The sequence below is a fragment of the Acipenser ruthenus genome, unplaced genomic scaffold (genome assembly GCF_902713425.1).
Source record: "Acipenser ruthenus unplaced genomic scaffold, fAciRut3.2 maternal haplotype, whole genome shotgun sequence".
NCBI lineage: Eukaryota > Metazoa > Chordata > Actinopteri > Acipenseriformes > Acipenseridae > Acipenser > Acipenser ruthenus.
In genome coordinates this window covers 77,501-101,503 of record NW_026707510.1, presented here as the reverse complement: position 1 = coordinate 101,503, position 24,003 = coordinate 77,501, and the positions used below count along the sequence as shown (strand labels likewise).

The following is a 24,003-nucleotide window of genomic DNA, read 5'->3' as shown; positions in this document are numbered from 1 at the left end:
CAGGATTATATAATAAATAGATAGGATAGCTAGATCTCTATAATATAGACAGGATTATATAATAGATATTGATAGGAGAGCTAGATCTCTATAATAAGACAGGATTATATAATAGATAGATAGATAGGATAGCTAGATCTCTATAATAGACAGGATTATATAATAGATATTGATAGGGTAGATAGATCTCTATAATAGACAGGATTATATAATAGATAGATAGATAGATAGATAGATATCTATAATAGACAGGATTATATAATAGATAGATAGATAGATAGATAGATATCTATAATAGACAGGATTATATAATAGATGGACAGGATAGATAGATACCTATAATACAGGATTATATAATAGATAGACAGGATAGCTAGATCTCTATAATACAGGATTATATAATAGATAAATAGATAGGATAGATAGCTAGATCTCTATAATAGACAGGATTATATAATAGATAGATAGATATCTATAATATAGATAGGATTATATAATAGATAGATAGGATAGCTAGATCTCTATAATACAGGATTATATAATAGATATAAAGAGGATAGCTAGATTATATAATAGATATTGATAGGATAGCTAGATCTCTAATAGACAGGATTATATAATAGATATTGATAGGAGAGCTAGATCTCTAATAGACAGGATTATATAATAGATATTGATAGGATAGCTAGATCTCTATAATAGACAGGATTATATAACAGATAGATAGATAGATAGATAGATAGATAGATAGATATTGATAGGATAGCTAGATCTCTATAATATAGACAGGATTATATAATAGATAGATAGATAGATAGATAGAGATAGATAGATAGATAGATATAGATATAGATAGATAGGATAGCTAGATATCTCAGCGTGTTTAGTCAGTTCTGACTGTATAACCCGACTGTACAGACAGGATGTTCGCATTGCTAATGGAAAATTAGACCCAGCATGTCATTATAAATCTTCTACCCTTCACTTCAGCATTGGGGTAAAATTCAAAACACGTTTATATAAATAAATAAATAAAAACACACGCAACAGTGGCATCTGTCTACCACCACACCCACCCTCAAAAAAGAAACGGGACATTATCCAAAAACGACGCGTTCGGAACGCACAGCGGACATTTTCAGTATTTAAAAAAAGTTAGAATAACCGTTTTGAAAAAATTAAGGTAAAAACAGAGAAACAAAAAAAAGGACACCATTTCAGAACCCGACTCCTACAAAAACAGTTACCAGGGAATTAAACAAAAACCAGTTCACTGTGGGAAAGAAGCACAGGCATCTCTAAATCCTGATGATTTCCTTACAGGATGGATCTTAGCAAGAGGCCTGTATCGTTTGAGAACTACAGCTCCCAGCATCCCTCACCATTGCCGCGGGAGCAGAGGCATGCTGGGAGCTGCAGTCCTAGCTTAGGCTGTACTGATTCAGTGTGTATTGTGAAGCTTTCGTTACATGATGCATCGTAATAGAAGTCTGCATCGCTTGATACAAGACCACAGCTCGTTGTTTAAGAACTACAGCTCCCAGCACCCTTCACCATTGCCGCGGGTGCAGAGGCATGCTGGGAACTGTAGTTCTAGTTAGGTGTGCAACACTCCACTGTGCATCAATGAAATCGCGATGCTTTCTTTACACAATGTATAGTAAGAGGTCTATCGGTTGTGATACAAGACAAGTATAGCAATAGAGATCTGTCATTTGAGATACAAGACCACAGCACAGCATCTAAACTACAGCTCCCAGCATCCCTCGCCATTGCTGCAGATGCAGAGGCATGCTGGGAGCTGCAGTCCTAACTAGGGCTGTACAGATTCAGTGTGTATCAATGAATCCTGATGCTTTCTTTGCATGTATTAGTAATAGAGGACTGTATCGTTTGAGACACAAGACCACAGCGCAGCGCACTGCAGTTCAGAGCGGACAGACTCGGAGAGACTCAGCCGATCCTGCCCGATTCAAACCCAACTCTCACTCCACCGAGCGGAGAGGAGAGTCAACCAACCCTCTAACAAAAAATCAGGGACAAGAACAAAAAAAAAGGTGATTAAATTTGTTTAAAAAATATTAGTTTAAAAAATGTTTTTTTTGTGTTACTAAAACCACCTCCCAAAAACTGAGCTGAATCTCCAACAGCAAGACCCCCCCGACGCACCACGGAACCATTCTCACATGACACGGGAAGCGGGGGGACGTTTTACCGGCTGCACACCGGTGTTAGAGGACACAGGAAGTGGAGGGGGGGGTGTTTTACCTGCTGCGCGCCGCGTGGGAGCGTCCCTCTCTGAGTGCCGCGTCTCTCTTCCTCAAGCGCACGGGTCAGCCTCTCGAACTGCACCTCCTGCTCGCGCACGGAGGCCAGCAGGCTGGCTGTGCACTCCACATCGGAGTCCTCCATCGAGGAACAGGGGAGCGAGGAGGAGAGGGGGAGCGAGGAGGAGGAGGAGAGGAGGAGGGCTGCCGGGGAGAACAGCGACAGAGTTCGGGAAAAAACAGCAAGGAGATTAAAAAAGAAATAGATGAGAATAGAAAATTAGGACTGGTTTAAAATGTTTGGAAGGGCTGGAAAAATATTCCAATAGGGGTCTGTTTTTAATTTCCATTATCTATTAGAAAATCAGGGCTGGACCGATTCACTGTGTAAAAATCGATGAATTCGCGATGCTTTCTTTACAAGATCACAGCGCAATAAGAACTACAGCTCCCAGCATCCCTCACCACTGCTGCAGAGGCATGCTGGGAACTGTAGTTCCAGCTAGAGCTGGACCGATTCACTGTGCACCAATGAATCCTGATGCTTTCTTTACAAGAGGTCTATCGTTTGAGATACAAGACCACAGCTCAATGTTTAAAAACTACAGCTCCCAGCATCCCTCACCATTGCCGCAGGTGCAGAGGCATGCTGGGAGCTGTAGTCCCAACTAGGGCTGTACAGATTCAGTGTCTATCAATGCATCCTGATGCTTTCTTTACATTAGTAATAGAGGTCTGTAGTTCACTGCAGTCCTTGAGTGCTGTGCTTTAGAGCTGGTATGAACTCGCTCTCTCCCCCTCTCATTCATTTTAACAGAACAGTCCTTCATTTCAAAACGATCATTAGATCTTCTGGTGCATCAATACAAACAGCCCATGGGGGACGAGAGCCCGTATCACGGTTCACACCGCATCACGACCTGCACGTCGCGACATCGGCGTCTCCTTACACCCCTAAAACTAGAACGCAACCCCGGAATTAACCCTTTCATGACCAGGAACTGGTACAAAAGAAAATCTAATTCTAGTCTTTACATGGAAGATGATGACCTCATGAGAACGCCATTCTCCCCCCTAAACTATTTTAAAATTTCATGCATAAAAGGGTTGAGATTTGAGCCCCAGAAACTAAAACTAAAACACAGAAGGAAAGAATATTCAGCCATTTCATTAAAACGTTTCAAACTGACCCCACGTTTCACTTTCCCTCTTCACTCTAATCCCACGAGAAGCTTTCTCCAAACCAAGCAACACATTTCCTCCTCACCTTTCAAAACACCTGCCTATTTTTAAACTGCCTCGAGCTGGGTGATCATGGGTTTAGTTTCACACGTTTATCTGAGTTAGAAACTCACACTAGCCCTGCTGCTGCTGCTGCTGCTGCTGCACCCAGTCCTGGGGTTCAGAGCTCCCCTCAATGAAGTCTAGTATTATTATTATTAATATTGAAATGATCAGGAGCCAGGAGTTTGAGCAGGGTTACAAACTCACACTAGCCCTGCTGCTGCTGCTGCTGCTGGTGCACCCAGTCCTGGGGTTCAGAGCTCCCCTCAATGAAGTCTAGTATTATTATTATTAATATTGAAATGATCAGGAGCCAGGAGTTTGAGCAGGGTTAGACACTGTGTGGGTTAAGATATTTTGTAATAAATCAAGCTTTGAAACTTTCAGTAAATTGCTAAAAATGTGTTGCTCAGAAAGGCGAAACTTCACAGCTTTGTAACCTCCAAGTATAAGTTATTTATATTTTATATATAAATTTTATTTTTATTTATTTTATTTTTTTAAGCGAGCCAATTGCTTGGTTTTAGAAACCAATTCTTGCCAAGATACCGTTTAAACCAGTTATAAAACATATTTCACATCTTATAGGAATTAAATTTAAATTAAATATATTTTAAAAAGAAATACAAAAAAATGAGGCTACAAAACACAAAATGGGATAAAAGTAAATGCTCAGCCCATCCCTCATCCCCCCCCTCCCCTTCCCCTTCTCCCTCATCCCCCCTCCCTCTCATCCCTCTCTCCCTCATCCCCCCCTCCTCCTGTCCTATTAGCTTCAGGTCGATCTGAACCGCTCCGTCACTCCTCCAATAAGAATCGATTTCTTCTCATTTTAAAGCTGTCTAGCTGGCTCTGAGAAGCTTGCCTGGGGAATCCTAACAGCCAGGCTCCTGTCCCTCAATCCAATCACGCAACAGCGCAAGGGAGGCAGGTAGGACTCTCCAGACAAGCGTCTCCAAGCCAGGTTTGAAAATAAATTTCAAAAAGCCAAGAACTCTTGATTAGAGGTGCGACAGAACTCTGAACTGCTCAAAGGACTGAAGCAAAAAAAACCAGGAACTAGGAAAAAATAGTCTGAGAAGCTTGCAAAATCACCAGCAAAATAGGACAGGGAGGAGAGGACGGATTTTAAACCATGTGTTAGCAGATCATTCATAAGCTATGCAAACAATTTTATTTATTAGAATAAATAAAGCAGATCATTAAAAAAAACAAAAAAGGAAGTGGATACCGACCTGTGCCCCTGATTGGCTGGCAGACTGACTGGGGGGCGGAGCAGGAAGTTAGGGGGAGGAGGGAGGAAGCGTCTAGTTGCAAAGGCTCATGGGAAGAAGCAGCCCGTAAAAAACCACCAGCTTCAGAACGAGGGAGGAGGAGGAGGAGGGAGGGAGGGAAGGGAGGAAGAAGGGAACGCAGAAGCTGCAGAAAAGGAGAGAAATAAAAAGAGAATAAATCACTCTAAATACCAAGAAAGAGGTGCAATTAAACCATTGATTCATTAGGAAATAAGAAAGGAGGAGTCGAGACTTCAGTGGAAACGTTTGTCATGGAAATTGATCATTTCAAAACGACAGTGCTGGGATTGATCGCAAATCCTTTAAAATAAATTCTTAAATTTACAATTCCCTTTAAATCAATTGCAATTATTTTTCATTCTGCAGACTCTTATCCAAAGCAACTTCCAGAGACTAGGGGGTGAACTCTGCATCATCAACAACTGCTGCTGCTGCAGAGTCACTTCCAATAGGAGCTCGTTTGTTTGACGTCTCATCCTGAAGGACGGAGCACAAGGAGGTTCAGTGACTTGCTCAGGGTCACACACACACACACAGGGAGTCAGTGGCTGCTGCAGAGTCACTTCCAATAGGAGCTCGTTTGTTTGACGTCTCATCCTGAAGGACGGAGCACAAGGAGGTTCAGTGACTTGCTCAGGGTCACACACACACACAGGGAGTCAGTGGCTGCTGCAGAGTCACTTCCAATAGGAGCTCGTTTGTTTGACGTCTCATCCTGAAGGACGGAGCACAAGGAGGTTCAGTGACTTGCTCAGGGTCACACACACACACACAGGGAGTCAGTGGCTGCTGCAGAGTCACTTCCAATAGGAGCTTGTTTGTTTGACGTCTCATCCTGAAGAATGGAGCACAAGGAGGTTCAGTGACTTGCTCAGGGTCACACACACACAGGGAGTCGGAGGCTCAGCCGGGATTTGAACCTCCTGGTATCGAGACCCTTTCTCTAAAACTGATGGACAACCAAGGCCCCTTGAATTAATTTAAAGGAATTTGAACTGATAAAAATAATAATAAGACCCCCCCCCCCCACCCTGTTCACATGCGTTCAAGTTTCACTAAGATGATACTTCTTGAGGGATACCTGGTTTTTAAATAAATCACAAATCTACAAAATGTTTCACAAACTTGCCTAATTTTTATTTTTTTATTTTTTATATATACACACACACACACAATGCACTTTACTTGCTCTTATCTGCTCCCTGTTTTACTGCATTTAAGTACTGTAATCTGTCAAGTGTTATTTAATCTGTAGTATTTTGTATTTAATCATATCCTGATGTAACTATCACTGACACTGTTATCTGCTCCGTTATTGAATCGTATTTTGTCATATTCTTGTACTTGCTAGAACCAAAGTCATTGTATTTATCTTGCTCTTAATTGTATTATTACTTGTACTTTGATTCTTGAAATGTATTTTTGTTTACGACTGTAAAATCGCCCTGGATAAGGGCGTCTGCTTAGAAATAAATTAATACATTTATTTTATATATATAATTTTTAAAACTAACTTATTCCCAGGTTTGTGAACTTAAGTATTCACACTTGGAGGTTTATCACTCCCCCTGATTCTATCTATCTCTATAGATATATAGATATATATCTCTTTCTCTCTCTCTCTCTCTCTCACACACACACACTCCTGTGGTAAATGCAAGCCTTCCAGCGATGGCACAGTGTGAGGAAAGCGCAGGACTGTGTGAATCACAGCTTCTCACACTGCGGAGAATCACACGTCACTGTGGGGAAGGGCTTGCCTAATCACTGTGCTGATTGAGCAACAGCGTGGCTTAGTTTAGACAAACCAAACTGAGAACCACACCAAGAGGAGGAAGGGGGAGGGAGTCACAGCACAGACACACACAGAAAAGAAAACTCTGAAGCTGAAAAACTTTGTAAGCGAAAATTCAGCCAACCGTTTCCTCATGGAATACGAGACAGGTGATAGGAGACCTTGATAATGTGATTATTCAAAACGCAAGAACTATATAATAAAAAAATAAAAAACACACTTTCTAAATCTTTCAAGAGCCACTCTGCAGACTACAATGCGGTACGATGTGGTCTTGTCTCAAGATAGAATCAGTACAGCCCTGGTTAGGACTACAGCTCCCAGCATGCCTTTGCACCTGCGGCAAGGGTGAGGCATGATGGGAGCTGTAGTTCTTTAACTACAATGAGCTCAGCTGTGGTCTTACAGCAGGATACAAAACACGAGAGAGAGAGAATAAAGATGAGAAGGTAAAGAAAGAGAACTCTGGACCGGAGGGTTGTGGGTTCAATCCCAGGTGGGGGACACTGTTGCTGTACCCTTGAGCAAGGTACTTTACCTAGATTGCTCCAGTAAAAACCCAGCTGTATAAATGGGTAATTGTATGTAAAAATAATGTGATATCTTGTAACAATTGTAAGTCGCCCTGGATAAGGGTGTCTGCTAAGAAATAAATATAAATATGAAAAAATATTTTTAAAAATGTAACAAAAAGGGGGGGTAAAATCACAGGATTCGGTTTCAAGTGACGGGGGTGGGTCTGGGTTTGAGAATTTGGTTATTTCAGGAGAACCACTCGCACAAAAACACACACTGGTACTTGTCACTTGATCTTAATCAGCAGACAGTCACAAAAAATGTCCCCGCCCCCCCCTCCCGGACATTAGTGTCGCAGTTCCAGCGCAGCGTGTATCCTGTGACATCACCGCGTGCACAGAACCGAAGAAAAACACAATTCACAGAACTAAAAACCCGCCAACTGTCCAGCAGCACAACCTGCACTGTGATCCATAAAGAAACTTTTAGGGGAACGAGAAAAAGGCCAGCCGGCCCTCGAGGACTGGAATGGACTTCCCCTGGGTTTAGGGCTTCTGATTTCCGGTTTTAACTGATAAAAACACACCATACAAAAACAGAAGTCCTATCTATAATACTCTTCCTCTCCACACCACTGTGTAGTTTATATAGAGAGACTCCCTGTGCTCCAGTCTCACGCACACACTTCCATAGAAAGTCAGTGACGTACCCCCACCCCCCCCCCACACTGACTCACACGAGAGATTCCCACACTCCAGAGACAGAAAGCACTCTGTCCTGACAAGCACAGAGGAGCTGGGAGAGCCAGGGGTGGAGAGAGGGTGCGAAACTCCCCTCAATGAAGTCTACTATTAATATTGAAATGATCAGGAGCCAGGAGTTTGAGCAGGGTTACAAACTCACACTAGCCCTGCTGCTGCTGCTGCTGCTGCTGCACCCAGTCCTGGGGTTCAGAGTTCCCCTCAATGAAGTCTAGTATTATTATTATTATTATTATTATTATTATTATTAATATTGAAATGATCAGGAGCCAGGAGTTTGAGCAGGGTTAGAGACTCACAGTAGCCCTGCTGCTGCTGCACCCAGTCCTGGGGCTCGGAGCCCCTTGTTCAGGTGTGTTATTAAATGAACAGGTGCAGGGGTTGAGCTGGCAGGACCTCCTGCTGAAGCTTCTCTGAAAGATGAACTCGTCTCACCTGCAGTCAAGTCTCAGGAAAAGAGAGAGAGAGAGAGAGAGAGAGAGAGAGAGAGAGAGAGAGAGAGAGAGAGAGAGAGAGAGAGAGACACAGGAGGCAGAAAGAGAACACAAACGAGAGAGAAAGACAAACAGAGGACACAAAGAAAGAGAGAGACGACACAAACGAGAAAGACAGACAGAGGACAGAAACGAGAGGCACAGAGAGACAGGAGGCAGACACGAGAGGCACAGAGAGAGACAGGAGGAAGACACGAGAGGCACAGAGAGAGACAGGAGGCAGACAGACAGAGAAGGCAGACAGACAGGCAGGGAGAGAGAGAAGACACAAAGAGAGAGAGAGAGAGAGAGACACAGACATTCAAGTCAATGGATGCTGTACGGACCTGAATGCACACCATATGGACTTGAAACCACACCATATTAGGAGTTGTAGCGAGATGAAGTAAAAAAAGATTATTCTAAAATCTAAAAGGCAGAGCGGGGGGGGGGGGGGGTCATTCATGTTGTTCCAATCACTCAAGTCTGCTGTATTTTAGCAGGAACTGAACCAACCCACCCACTGACCAGCTGCTTCACACAGACCCACGCCAGCACAGCACTGAAATACACCTCGTGACTTCACAAAAGACAAGGCAGAGCAAGACTAGAGGAACTCAAGAGACAAGCAGGATGAGCGTGGAAATCCTGAAACCATCAGAAACACGACGACAAAGACTTCAAGAGGAAACGTCTGCCATCGAATTCACACTGAAGACGCTGAGAAAGACTTCTAGTGGAAACGTTTGCCGTTGAATTTACACTGAAGATGCTGAGAGAGACTTCTAGTGGAAACGTTTGCCGTTGAATTCACACTGAAGACGCTGAGAAAGATTCAGTACTTCGTATTTCTGAATGCAGCATTGTGGAGTGTTAGTCATGGATGGTATGTGTGACAAAAAAAAGGGGCTTGTAGTTTTGTGAATAAGACTCTGACGTTTCTCCAAACGGAAATTCTAACACACACACACACACAGGAATGCAGCATGTCAGGTCTGAGAGACAGGAAGGGTTGGGTGTCACTGCCGTGCTCAGACTGCCTCAAGTCTGTACAGTATTTGTAAAGAAACATCTCAATTCAAAATAAATGTGGTTTTCCTGCTCTGCGGCCGAGGAACAAAAGTCCAGGAAGATCTGAAACTCATCTCTGTACAGCAGCGAGCGAGTTTACCACAACAGAGCCCACCGCTCCTGTAGTTATGATTTCAAAAACACCAGAACTCAAAAGAGTCTGGGGAAATTCACGCAAAACGAGTGACGGTCTAATTGAATTGATGAGTAGCAGGCCAGCCGTGCAATTCATTTTAAAACAGTCAGAAAATTAACGCTGAGCCACACCCCATTAAAAAACCTGAAATTCTCACCCCCCCAGGGGTGTTTTCGTGCAGGTGGGTCGAGCAAGGATATCGATGACACACCTTGTTTTGAAATAAACCGAAAGTCAATTAGCGAGTTTCATCAGAAGACAGACACCCACAATCCTGTTCAGTTTGACGCTACAATATAATCCCTTCTTCTTGGGGTCTGTGTTAGTTTACTACATTCTGAAGAGTTTAGTTTCATTAAAGCTGCAGACAGACAGACAGACAGACAGACAGACAGACAGACAGACACACAGACAGACAGAGCCCCACAATCCTGTTCAGTTTGACGCTACAATATAATCCCTTCTTCTTGGGGCCTGTGTTAGTTTACTACATTCTGAAAAGAGTTTAGTTTCATTAAAGCTGCAGACAGACAGACAGACAGACAGACAGACAGACAGACAGACAGACAGACAGACAGAGCCCCACAATCCTGTTCAGTTTGACGCTACAATATAATCCCTTCTTCTTGGGGCCTGTGTTAGTTTACTACATTCTGAAAAGAGTTTAGTTTCATTGAAGCTGCAGACAGACAGCCTCCACACTCTCCCAGATTCTGATCCTCTCAATAACTTGTGAGCTCAAGGAGGTCCTGAGCAACTTTCCTCACAATCAGTTCTTGAGATCTCTATGTTAAGAATGTGAGTGATTTTGTTTTTTGTACCAGGCGTTGGGTTACACAGCCCCACACTGTTATTCTTGCCTTGGGGAAGGGGAAATTTTAGGAGAGACACAGACAGAAACTTGTTCAGTTTCACCTCTCGACCACAGCCAGGGGAATGCAGATCTCACAGGGTGAATGAACGAGAGAGAGAGAGATGTTTGTTTATAATGGTTGAGGGCTTTGAACTGGCTGTAGGGCAGAGAAATTCTGCAAAAAAACATGGATCGGAGTTTCAGAAAAACTACAAAAAACCAGCCTGTCAATGACATCATCCACCCCCCATCCCAGCAATATAAACCAGCCTGTCAGTGACATCATCCACCCCCCATCCCAGCAATATAAACCAGCCTGTCAGTGACATCATCCACCCCCCATCCCAGCAATATAAACCAGCCTGTCAGTGACATCATCCACCCCCCATCCCAGCAATATAAACCAGCCTGTCAGTGACCTCATCCCCACGGCTGCACATCCCCGGTCAGAGCTCTCAGTGTGAGGGGAGAGTCTCTGACCGGGACACGCATCAACAGCATGGACAGAACAGCAATGCCAGTGAAGAGTTTAATGAGAATCTGATAAGCAGTGCTGAAGACCCTCTAAGTAAGCGAACGAGGCGTCCTGGAAAACTCTCTTAAAAAGATTTACAGTGTGAGGAATAACTTCTTGTGCTCTCAAGATGGGAAAGTGGGACAGAGAGACAGAGAGACAGAGAGACAGACAGACAGACAGACAGACAGACAGACAGACAGACAGACAGACAGACAGACAGACAGACAGACACCCCCCCTGTATCTCAATATCTTCTGCTGAATAACGTCAACAGCAAGTTTAGTGACAATGGGATCAGCCGTTCAGACATCTGGAGAAAAGTGTGACATGCGTGTGTCAGTGTGTGCGCGCGTGCGTGTCAGTGTGTGTGTGTGTGTGTGTGTGTGTCAGTGTGTCAGTGTGTGTCCGCCTCCACTGGGTCTCATTCCCAGCAGAACGGTTCCTGTCTTCCGTTCCCAGATAGTGTGGAAATAACTGGGCTCTGTTCACTTCCTAATCAAACTCTGGTTCACCTTGGCAGGGACATGCTATCTCTGGAATTCGGAGGGAGGGGGGGAGGAGGGTTTGTTTGTTTAAAATTGCATCATGCTTTAAAAAATACAAAACACTAAAGAGAATAAAAACAGCCACAACTCAGGGACACGCCTCAAAAACACAAGCAAAGAGAGCCAGACTCAAACAGAAACCGCTTCACAGACACACGCACTGCCTTCTTTGAACACAGAGATCTATTATTTTTCCTCCCACCTTAAGGAATCAGAGACCTTTACAAACAGATTTAAATAAAGCTTGCAGTTTACGAAAAGTCGTTTGCCAACAGTTTGAAGTGACGGTTGAGAGAGCACATATCCTTTAAAAAAACACGGCTTAACACAAGAATGACTCTAAAAACACACACCTAAAAAAAATCCTTTAAAAAAACAGGGCTAAGGGGTGTGTGTCACTGTTCAGAAGCAGAGAATGGCATTCTTGAGTAAAGGTCTGCGTTCTAGAGCAGGGAACGGGGGTTCTAGAAGTATGAAGCTGCTTTCTAGAGTAGGGAATGGTGTTCTAGAATAGTAGAATTCAGGGCTTCCCCCCCGTGTTTGTCTGCAGGTTTCTGTTTATTTCACATACGCTGTCTAAAAGTAATTTAATTCCCAGTAAAACAGGTTTAAAAGTCTCTGCATATCAACAGGACTCTCTGCCTCTCCAGCCCTGCTCCTTGTTCTCTGTATTTATCAGATCTCTCTCCATCGTCGCGCGTACTGATCAATCATCTCCTGATCACTCGATTTATCACCAAACTCCTCGATAACGCGATCCGACTCATTTTATTACTGGAGCGTCTCAAAGCTCTGCACACGTCCGTGATGTTCTTTGAGCGCTGGATGCAGAAGCAGCCATCTCGTTTGTTTATGACCGTGGTGACGGGACGATGCGTATTGATCTGATCCGCCTCTTTTTCGGCTTCTCTCAGCCATTGAAAGCTTTTCTCTGCTTTTTCTGGAGGTGGGGCGAGGGAGAGGGAGTGACACACACAGGGTGCCCCCCAGCCAGGACCCAGGGGGTTTGAAAAAACAAAAATGTTTGAAAAAAAAAAAAAAAAGACGGCAGGAACGATTTTAAAAAGCAGCTCTACCCTCGACTAAGCCAGCCTCCCTCCCCTCCCCTCCCCTCCCCTCCTCCCTCAGCACTGCTTTGGGCAGACAGCAGATCAGGAGATGTCAGGGCGTGTCGCACACACCGTCACACCACACTGAGGGAAAGACATTTCCAGGAAAACTGGGACTCACTTCCTCAAAGGATTCTGGGAAATCCAGGTCACAGGATTAGGATTAAGAAATATTTATTTAGCGAGGATGTACAAGAAAGGGAGGGGCCAGTGATCATGTTAATAAAGCTAATAAGAGGTGAGAGAATGGATTTTAAAGATGGTCAGCGCTCCTTTAAAGGGAGGGGCCAGTGATCCTGTTAATAAAGCTAATAAGAGGGGAGAGAATGGATTCAATAACATCAGTTCAACTGCAGAGTGGCGAGTTTAACTGCGTTGTGTAACAGGAGACGATGAGGAGGATGGTGATGGGAGGTGGGGGGCGGCTGGGATCCTTCAAGAAGCTGCTTGATGAGATTCTGGGATCAATAAGCTGCTAACAACCAAACGAGCAAGATGGCCTCCTCTCGTTTGTGAACTATGTTCTTACACTCTAACACTTTGAGATAGTGTTTCGTGTTTCTCGATTAGCTGGAAAGTTTTGCTTTCGGAAGTTCAAAGCTCAGGGTGTCCGCGCTGTGCTGATAGGAAGCACATCTCCTTGTAAGGAATCACTCTTATCTGGGTAGCTGGGAGATAAGGACATACCTGACTGTATCTGTGTGGAATTCGAGGGGGGAGGAGGGGGTGAAATACCACTGTGCAAACAAAACAGCCTGCTGTCACTATACAAACAGACAGAGAGAGAGCGAGACAGACAGACAGACAGACAGACAGAGAGAGAGACAGACAGACGAGAGAGAGAGAGACTTTGAACCACACACACATTGCAGGGCTGGTAATACAGAGAGAGCGAGCGAGAGCAAAAGGACAGAAAGAAAGAAGAGCGAGAGCAAAAGAGAAAGAAAGAAAAAGCGCGAGAGCGAAAGAAAGGAGAGAAAGAAAGAAACAGAGCGAAAGAAAGAAAAAAGGAGAAAGAAAGAAAAAGAAAGGAGCGTGAGAGCGCAAGAGAAAGAAAGGAGAGAGAGAGAAAGAGAAAGAAAAGAATTGCAGGAATATTAATATAGACTGGACTGGAATTACATTGCAGGGCTGGGAATCAGACTCCTATTCCACAGCAGTGTCATCCAGTCCAGGTTTTACTACCAGCTTGATCAGCCCTAGCGTGTCTAGCTAACAAGCTCAGGTGCGTCTTATTATTAAACTCCCATTGAAACCAGGACTGGATCACACTGCTGTGCAGCGGGAGTCTGCTTCAAAATACGATCTGTATAGAAACGCTCATGGGATGGCCCGGGCTCTTCACCGGCACCCCTCGTTCCACAGCGTCCTGCACCTCGCGGTCCCCCCCGGCCCATCCCATAATAATCAAGCAGCACGTTCCTGTTCCAAACCCCTGCATGTGCCCGGGGAAGACTCTGTGTGGCAGCTTCACTCTGACGCAGTGACAGACGAATACAGGGACGCACGCTCGCTGCACACCGGCTGTTTGTTCTTGTAGAGAAGTCTGTTTCATGGGGGGGGGGGGGGGGGGGGGGGGGATGGGGACAGTCCCGGGTTTAGTTTCAGGGATGTGGTTTTTGGAACTCAGCTGCAAGAACAAAAAAGACAGACCCCCCCTACCCCCCCCCCCCCCCCGAACACTCACACTTCTCTGCCTGCAGCTCAGCAGCTAAAAATACAGAAGTGAGAAAACCTGGGAACACAGCCAGAAAAAAAGAGAGAGAGAGAGAGAGAAAGAAATAAATAAAGAAAGAAAGAAAGAGAAAAAGGAGAGAAATAGAGAGAAAGAGGAAAGAAAGAAAAGAAAAAAGAGAGAAAGATAGGAGAGAGAGAGGAGGACAGGGCTAATTCACCAGCCTCTCTGCTGAATTTCAGGAGCCCTATATATATATTATATACACACACACATTTCACAGATAAGCAGTGGAAGAGACACACACACACACACAGAGACACACAGAGAGACAGAGAGACAGAGGCAGAGCAACACATGGCTACATAACTGCAGTTCACACACACACACACACACACACACACACACACACAGTGCAGGTAACACACTAGGGCTGCATTGATGCTCTCGCTGTGTAACTGATGAATCACATGGGGAGGGACAATACAAAAGAAAATAAAAAAAACTGCTGGTCTTTATATGGAAGATGACCTCATGAGCCGGATGTGCCCCCCCCCCCACCGACGGAAAATAATGCTATAAAATATATTTAATTGTACTTTCAGTTCCACCCCCGCTGTGCAGAGACACTGGCACACTGCTGCTGTGACCAAGAGTTTAGCATCCTGCCCTCTAGAGTGAACTCCCTCAGCTTCATAGAGTCCAATGAAAGCTGCTGAATAATGTTCCCTTGTTAGCATATTGAATTCCACCCCCTCTATATAGAATGAACTCCCTCAGCTTCATAGAGTCCAGTGAAAGCTGCTGAATAATGTTCCCTTGTTAACATATTGAATTCCACACCCTCTATATAGAATGAACTCCCTCAGCTTCATAGAGTCCAATGAAAGCTGCTGAATAATGTTCCCTTGTTAACATATTGAATTCCACCCCCTCTATATAGAATGAACTCCCTCAGCTTCATAGAGTCCAATGAAAGCTGCTGAATAATGTTCCCTTGTTAACATATTGAATTCCACCCCCTCTATATAGAATGAACTCCCTCAGCTTCATAGAGTCCAATGAAAGCTGCTGAATAATGTTCCCTTGTTAACATATTGAATTCCACCCCCTCTATATAGAATGAACTCCCTCAGCTTCATAGAGTCCAATGAAAGCTGCTGAATAATGTTCCCTTGTTAACATATTGAATTCCACCCCCTCTATATAGAATGAACTCCCTCAGCTTCATAGAGTCCAATGAAAGCTGCTGAATAATGTTCCCTTGTTAACAGATTGAATTCCACACCTCCAGTTCAGGTTTTACAGGGAGCTCAGACAGTCACAAGTTCACAAACACAAACCTCAAAAGAAAATCCGCAGAGAAAACAAATGGATATTTCTGGAGGCAACTAAAAACAGAGAACACACCAATAAATAAAACATTTAAGAAAAGCACCACTCCCAAAACGCTGGCACAGAAAACATCTAACAGAATGGAGACACCGCGTTCGCCTCCAAACACACGTTCGTGTCGCACGCACCCGTCACAGGGACGCTGCGCAGAAATCGGGTGCCGGGAGTCGGACGAGGAGGGTGGCTGGTGTCAAAATCGGGCTGATTTACCGGGTCAGAGAGGAAACAGCTGCTTGTGTTTGTGTGGATCGTGGTTAGACTTGAGACTCTGCGGAGAACGGCGAGCCACACAAACCCAAGCAGCTGTTTCTTCACTGTGAAGAGTCGTTGATGTGTGCAGCTCTCGCCAGACGTGTATTCACACACACACACACACACACAGGGCTGTCCTGCTGGATTTAACCAGGAAGGGTATGGAAACAGGGGGTCGACTGGACATGTTACCTGATAAGAGACGGGGTCGACTGGACAAACTCAAATCTGGAGTAAAATAAAAAAGTGGATAAGATTAACCTTCAGTTAAAAACAGGAGCTCACTGTAACCTGCCCCCTCACCCCCACCCCACCCACACACTCTCTAAATACCCTTTCTGAACAATAAGCGCATTCCAGACGAGGTCTCAACATGTCCCATCTGTACAGAAGAGAAATTCCTGCAGCGCGACTAAAATTCACACGAGAGAGAGAGAGAGAGAGAGAGAGAATATATGTTTGTTTCTAGTGTAGAGTCCTACACACTAGCCTGCCACTCCCTCAAAGCTAAAACAGGACAAAGTTCAAAGACTTCAACAGGAGCGGCAATTCAGACACCAGGAGAGACGCTAGGAGGTACAGCGACAGATAGAGGCAGCCAATTCACCAGCCTCTCACTCCTGCCTCGCACCTTCCTCCAATCTGGAGGGGCTAGGTGGCAGACAGACAGAGAGAGAGAGAGAGAGAGAGAGAGAGAGAGAGAGAGAGAGAGAGAGAGAGAGAGAGAGAGAGAGAAAGAAAGAAAGAAAGGAGAAAGGAGAGAGAAAAAGAAAGGAGAGAAATATAGAAAGAAAGAAAGAAAGAAAGAACGAAAGAAAGAAAAAGAAAGAACAAACGAGAGAGAGAAAGAAAGAAAGAAAGAAAAAAAAGGAGAGAAAGAAAGAAAGAAAGAAAGAAAGGAGAGAGAAATAGAAAGAAAAAGGAGAGAAATAGAAAGAAAGAAAGAAAGAACAAAAGAAAGAAAGAAAGAAAGAACGAGAGAGAAAGAAACGAGAGAGAAAGAAAGAAAGAAAGAAAGAGAAAGAAAAAGGAGAGAGGAGAGGACAGGGCTAATTCACCAGCCTCTCATTGCTGAATTTCAGGAGCCATATATATATATATATATATATATATATATATATATATATATATATATATATATATATATATATATATATATATATATATATAAATATTTCACAGATAAGCAGTGGAAGAGATCACGCTGCCCAAGTACTAGGGCTGATCACAGTGTTTATTAACAACGTTAACCCTCCAGTCAAGCCCAACCCTGTGAAATATAAAAGCCGAGGCGTTCTCTTTCGTGTGTTCTTTACACAGGAGTTGGTGCACAGCGCCGGGCAGTCGATCTCACAGTGGATTTCTTTTCCACACAGAGTTGAACGCTGCACGGACACAGCGATCGCTCGCGGTGCGCGGTTCCTACACCCCAGGAACAGGAACTTCGCTTCAAAAAAAGAACGCTCGCCGATTTCAAAGCCGTTTTGTAAAGCAGATAAACTCTTCACCGTCGTCAATTTAGCCTTCAAAACCAATTCCATCTTTCAACCTGCCTGATAACATCCACCCCTGACTCCAGACTGTTTAAAAAATGACTTTTTGGAATTAAAAAAAATTCTGTATTTTCTGATCTCAAAAAGAACAAAAAACAGAGTTATACCCCCCCCCTCCCCCCCCAAAAAAAACATAACCTTTAAAAAGAAACGCAAACCAGGACCAGTGAAATATGCAACAATGCGTGACCTTTGGCCCCCTGGCACACACACACCACAACAGGTCAAAAGGTCACACCTGCGCTAGCGAATTCAATCTTCACTCCCCCCGGTCACACAGACTGGCAGGGCTGCTAAATCGATGCCAGATATCACCGCGCAATCCCGGCAGACAGGAGCAGCGGAGAAGCAGAGGAGACAGGTGTTTCAACAGCCGTCTCCCGTCCGCAGTTTCTGTCTTTCAAAAAATCCAATAAGGCTGCACAGTACTGCCTTTGTTTGAAGTTGTGAAGTTGTGTGTGTGTTTTTTAGTACAGCGCTCCCCTGGGTAGCTGACCATTTGAAATTCAAAAGACTGCAGAAGTCTTTCAATACAGTTATGAGCAGGACATCTACACTACATGGGAGTCAATGCAAAGTCCTCACGTGTTTTTTTTTTTTGTAAAAAGCAGTCGGATAACTGAAGCGCGGTCGAGTTTCTTCATTCAGGAAGACAGGTCGATGATATTGAGCAACGCCGGTGGATCAAATGAGGTGTTGCATCACGTTACTCCAGCAAGGCACTCGAGAGACACAGATAAGATGAGATAGGCAGACACACGCACACACAGGCACACGGATAAGAGGCAGAGAGAGAGACACACACACACAGATACAGTCAGAGATAGATGCACAAAGATAAGATAGGCAGAGACACACACGGATAGATGCACACAGATAACATAGGCAGAGAGAGACACAGATACAGACACACACACAGATAGATGCACACAAATAATTGAGAGAGAGGAGAGAGAGATGCACACAAATAAGATATACAGAGAGACACACAGACACACACACAGATAGATGCACACAAATAATTGAGAGAGAGAGAGAGAGAGGAGAGAGAGAGAGATGCACACAAATAAGATATGCAGAGAGACACACAGATACAGACACAGATAGATGCACACAGATAACATAGGCAGAGAGAGAGAGAGAGGAGAGAGAGAGAGAGAGAGAGAGAGAGAGATGCACACAAATAAGATATGCAGAGAGACACACAGATACAGACACACAGATAGATGTACACAGATAACAGGCAGAGAGACAGACACGCAGACACACACACCTCACTGCATGACCTGCAATTACTCAATTCAGAAACCTTGCCAAACCCTCCCGAGCTGCCGTTACTCAATAAGAAACCGGTTCAACCGCCCCGCAGAGCTGGCAGGACCGGCCTCCCTTCAGACTGCTTTCTCTCTCCCCACCCCCGTCGCGGCTTGCATGGGCTAACACACGGAGAACGAGAGACTGCCGTCAAGCATTCACACACACACACTGAGAACGAGAGACTGCCGTCAAGCACACACACACACACACACACACACACACACACACTGAGAACGAGAGACTGCCGTCAAGCACACACACACACTGAGAACGAGAGACTGCCGTCAAGCATTCACACACACACACTGAGAACGAGAGACTGCCGTCAAGCACACACACACCCAGCGACACCCTGACCTACAAACGCGACAAGAGCTGCGGCGACAAACACACACACACACACACACACACACACACACACACACACCACTAGACACGCAGCGTGACACTCGGACTAAACAGAGTCACAAACCATGACTAAAGCCAGCTCAGCTGCGAATTCTCAGACAAACCACAGTGACTGATAGACAGGCTGGGGGCTGTACAGAGAGACTGGGGGGGGGGGCTCTACAGAGAGACTTGGAGAGGCTGGGGGCGCTCTACAGAGACTGGGGGTGTAGAATCAAGCAGGTGTCGGTGACACACACCCTATTGCCACGGCTGTAAAAACTTAGCAAGTTTCATCAAATCAGACAAACTCTTCCAGATATCTAAGTGTGACACAAACAGACGCCCCCCAGAGTCTGAGCTCAAGAAGGTCCTGAACGAGTTTCAACACAAATCAGACGAGCGTTTCTCTAGACGTGTGAAAATGTAAGAGTGACAGACAGAGACAGACAGAGTCCCACAATCCTGTTCAGTTTGACGCTACAATATAATCCCTTCTTCTTGGGGTCTGTGTTAGTTTACTACATTCTGAAAAGAGTTTAGTTTCATTAAAGCTGCAGACAGACAGACAGCCTCCACACACCCCCAGATTCTGTTCCCCTCAATAACTTGCGAGCTCAATAAGGTCCTGAACGACACCTAGCCCCCCCGGATTGGAACCCAGGCCTCCAGAGGAAGGCAAAGAACAGGACCCAAGTCCAATGAAAACTAATAAAGTTTAAAATCAGTAAAGCAAGTCACTCTTCTCCCTCCCTCCCTATTCAATTCTCTCTCTCTCTCTCTCTCACACACACCTACACCTCTCTGTCATTACCACACTCTCTCGCAGCCCCTCCCTGACTCACACACACAGTATCGGCTCACAGACCCACGTGACGTGACTGACGGACACAGAGACCTGCCACAGGAACCACGATGTGAAAATCACAAAGCCTTGCTGATTCAACACTCACGGGCAAACAGGCAGGCAGGCAGACACACCCATGCTAACTGCTAGCCACAGTCGGCTGTGAAATCACTATTTCGCCACCGTCAAAATCAAACAGTTGCAGAATAGACAGGATCTACAGGGCTGGTAATCAGACTCCTATTGCACAGCAGTGTCACCCAGTCCAGGTTTTACTACCAGCTTGATCAGCCCCAGTGTGTCTAGCTAACAAGCTCAGGTGTGTCTTAAACTCCCAGTGAAACCAGGACTGGATCACACTGCTGTGCAGCGGGAGTCTGATTCCCATCCCTGCATTGTAACTGCAGTTTAATATCACTAGACTGGACTGGAATTACATTGTAACTGCAGTTTAATATCACTAGACTGGACTGGAATCAGACTCCCGCTGCACAGCAGTGTGATCCAGTCCTGGTTTCACTGGGAGTTTAATAATAAGACACACCTGAGCTTGTTAGCTAGACACACTGGGGGCTGATCAAGCTGGTAGTAAAACCTGGACTGGGTGACATTGCTGTGGGATAGGAGTCTCGTTACCAGCACATTAATTAGCTGCACTCCACAGTTAGCATTTTAAACTTTTTTTTTTTTTTTTTTTTTTTTTTTTTTAAATACCTGGCGTTTAAAACGTGTGCTGAGAATTTGCATGAGATTTCCATGAGTGAGTCAGTCCTACACAGGAGACAGCAGCATGGGCACAGATACAGCACCTGTGCCAAGATCCCAGCAACAAGTGAACAGCTCAAAGCCAGCTCTGTGCATCACAGTGATGCAATAACTTGTGTTATAATGTGTGTGTCATTGAGATTACACAGAGAAAGACTTCTAGTGGAAACGTTTGCCATTGAATTTACACTGAAGACACAGAGAAAGACTTCTAGTGGAAACGTTTGCCATTGAATTTACACTGAAGACGCTGAGAAAGACTTCTAGTGGAAACGTTTGCCGTTGAATTCACACTGAAGACGCTGAGAAAGACTTCTAGTGGAAACGTTTGCCATTGAATTTACACTGAAGACGCTGAGAAATACTTCTAGTGGAGGCGTTTGTTGTTGAATCATGTGGTGAGGTGAGAAGGGGACTAGAGGAGGGTAGAGTCTCTTGCTCCTTGCTTGTCAGCACTCGCCTGGAAGCTGCTGTGTGTGAGCCGGGTGGAGCAGCACGCTGCAAAACGAATCAAACCTGCCCTGCACCTCTCCGGGGGGGTCTGTTCACCCGCAGTGCAGAAGGGGTGGGGGGGGTGGGGTAGCAATTACAGAACAAACTTCGAATTCTTTTGACAAACGTTTCCACTAGAAGTCTCTCAGACTTCATTGAGGGGGGTTCTGAACCCCAGGACTGGGTGCAGCAGCAGCAGGGCTAGTGTGAGTTTGTAACCCTGCTCAAACTCCTGGCTCCTGATCATTTCAATATTAATAATAATAATACTAGACTTCATTGAGGGGAGCTCTGAACCCCAGGACTGGGTGCAGCAGCAGCAGCAGCAGCAGGGCTAGTGTGAGTTTGTAACCCTGCTCAAACTCCTGGCTCCTGATCATTTCAATATTAATAATAATAATACTAGACTTCATTGAGGGGAGCTCTGAACCCCAGGACTGGGTGCAGCAGCAGCAGCAGCAGCAGCAGAGCTAGTGTGAGTTTGTAACCCTGCTCAAACTCCTGGCTCCTGATCATTTCAATATTAATAATAATAATACTAGACTTCATTGAGGGGAGCTCTGAACCCCAGGACTGGGTGCAGCAGCAGCAGCAGCAGCAGGGCTAGTGTGAGTTTGTAACCCTGCTCAAACTCCTGGCTCCTGATCATTTCAATATTAATAATAATAATACTAGACTTCATTGAGGGGAGCTCTGAACCCCAGGACTGGGTGCAGCAGCAGCAGCAGCAGGGCTAGTGTGAGTTTGTAACCCTGCTCAAACTCCAGGCTCCTTATCAAAAATAATAATAATAATAATAATAATAATAATAATAATAAGTAAAACTTCATGGAGTTCTGAACCCCAGGCAGATAGTACCAGTACCAAGCAAGGCTGCTTCAGCTTTTTAAATTAACACCTTTGGGGCAAATCCCCCCCTCCCGCCCCCCGCCTGAAGCGATTCTACCTGCGCCCTCAAGATCACAAGCACAGGGCTGGCCGTCCCAGCACAAGACCCTCCGAGCCAAAGAGGCTTCAGCTCCTTAAGCAGGTTACCCAATTACCATTGACTTAATTAAATCAAATGGAATTAAATCAAATTACAAGAGGCTCTACTGTTTGCATGCGCAGTGTCTCGACACACAGAGAGAGAGACATTGTGAGAGTCAGATGAAGTGTAATTCAAACAGCAATCCTGCTATATCATGGGGTCCGCTTTACTGTACAGAGCTGAGGTACAAGAACGCTGAAACACCTTAGACTATTTTTGGGGTCAATTAAAAATAAATTAATAAATGCTTGAATCTTAACTTCTACAGTACAATAGAGTTTGACAAAACATACCAAATAAATGCTACCCCCCCACCACACACACACACTGAGACACACAGACACTGAGACACACACAGTGAGACACACACACATTGACACAGACACAGAGAGACACAGTGAGACACACACATTGACACAGACACAGAGAGACACAGTGAGACACACACACAGAGAGACACACAGACACAGAGAGAGACACAGAGAGACAGACAGACAGCGAGACACACAGACAGCGAGACACACAGACAGCGAGACACACAGACAGCGAGACACACAGACAGCGAGACACACAGACAGCGAGACACACACGGCTGAACTAATAATTTCCATTTTAGAATCCAGTAATGCACACACTTAATAGTAAAGCTAGCAAAACAGAATAGGCAGTATTAAATTAGTCTAAAAATGTTAAAAATAAAGTTTCAGAAAACAATAACTACCAGGCACTGAATAAAACGACTAGGACGATGCCGTAACACATCTACCTCAGGGAAAAAATAATAAATAAAAACGAAACTGCATTTTTAAATTCATACAAAAAGTAATCAAAATACACATTGTATATATAATAGAGACCACCTGGTCTAAATAATCACTTTAAATACCTCCCAGTGATACCTGTGCTTTTTAATGCACCTGTATGAAGAGACAGCCTGTCTAACAGTGCCCACCGAGCGCAATAATTACCCAGCAAGGGTCTCAAACCTGTACCAAGCACCCATTTCAGCGGGATTTCATCCGTGATCGATAACACTATCAAAGCAAGGCTTTCTTGTGAAAGGAAGACAGAACGCATGGAGAAACTTAAAAGGTCCTCCTCACATCACAGTCTTTTACAGTGTATTTAAAATACACACAGAATTACAGGAAAGCATGTCAGATACATAGAAAACATACAGGCTCTCTTAAGAGACCACCTGGGTTTGAAAAGGACACTATTTGACTTCCTTGAGTGGTCTCTGAATACAGGTTTGACTAATTATATATCACAAATATATTACATATAATTATATATATAATATATATTACATATAATATGTAATTGACAACATATATACATACACACATTATATATATATATATATATATATATATACACACACACTACAGGGCAGCAGTGTGGAGTAGTGGTCAGGGCTCTGGACTCTTGACCGGAGGGTTGTGGGTTCAATCCCAGGTGGGGGACACTGCTGCTGTACCCTTGAGCAAGGTACTTTACCTAGATTGCTCCAGTAAAAACCCAACTGTATAAATGGGGAATTGTATGTAAAAAATAATGTGATATCTTGTAACAATTGTAAGTCGCCCTGGATAAGGGCGTCTGCTAAGAAATAAATAATAATAATAAATAATAATAATAATAATACTACAATTGACAACATATCAT

At 44.4% G+C, this 24,003-nt stretch overlaps 1 protein-coding gene across 15 annotated transcripts in view; it reads right to left on the bottom strand.

Moving 5' to 3' along the window:
• LOC117966726 (catenin delta-1-like) overlaps window positions 1-24,003 on the bottom strand; it is a 45,925-nt gene that overhangs the window by 19,785 nt on the left and 2,137 nt on the right. For 8 of the 15 annotated variants that reach the window (XM_059018902.1, XM_059018910.1, XM_059018901.1 and 5 more), the window contains exons 3-4: window positions 4,787-4,970; window positions 2,269-2,471 (exon numbers count right to left, since the gene is read on the bottom strand). The exons of 5 other annotated variants lie outside the window; for them this stretch is intronic. In XM_059018902.1, the coding sequence (XP_058874885.1) occupies window positions 2,269-2,412 (144 nt within the window). In that variant the 5' untranslated portion in view covers window positions 2,413-2,471; window positions 4,787-4,970. The remainder of the gene's footprint in view (window positions 1-2,268; window positions 2,472-4,786; window positions 4,971-24,003) is intronic. 2 more of the 15 variants (XM_059018907.1, XM_059018908.1) reach the window with 1 other exon arrangement.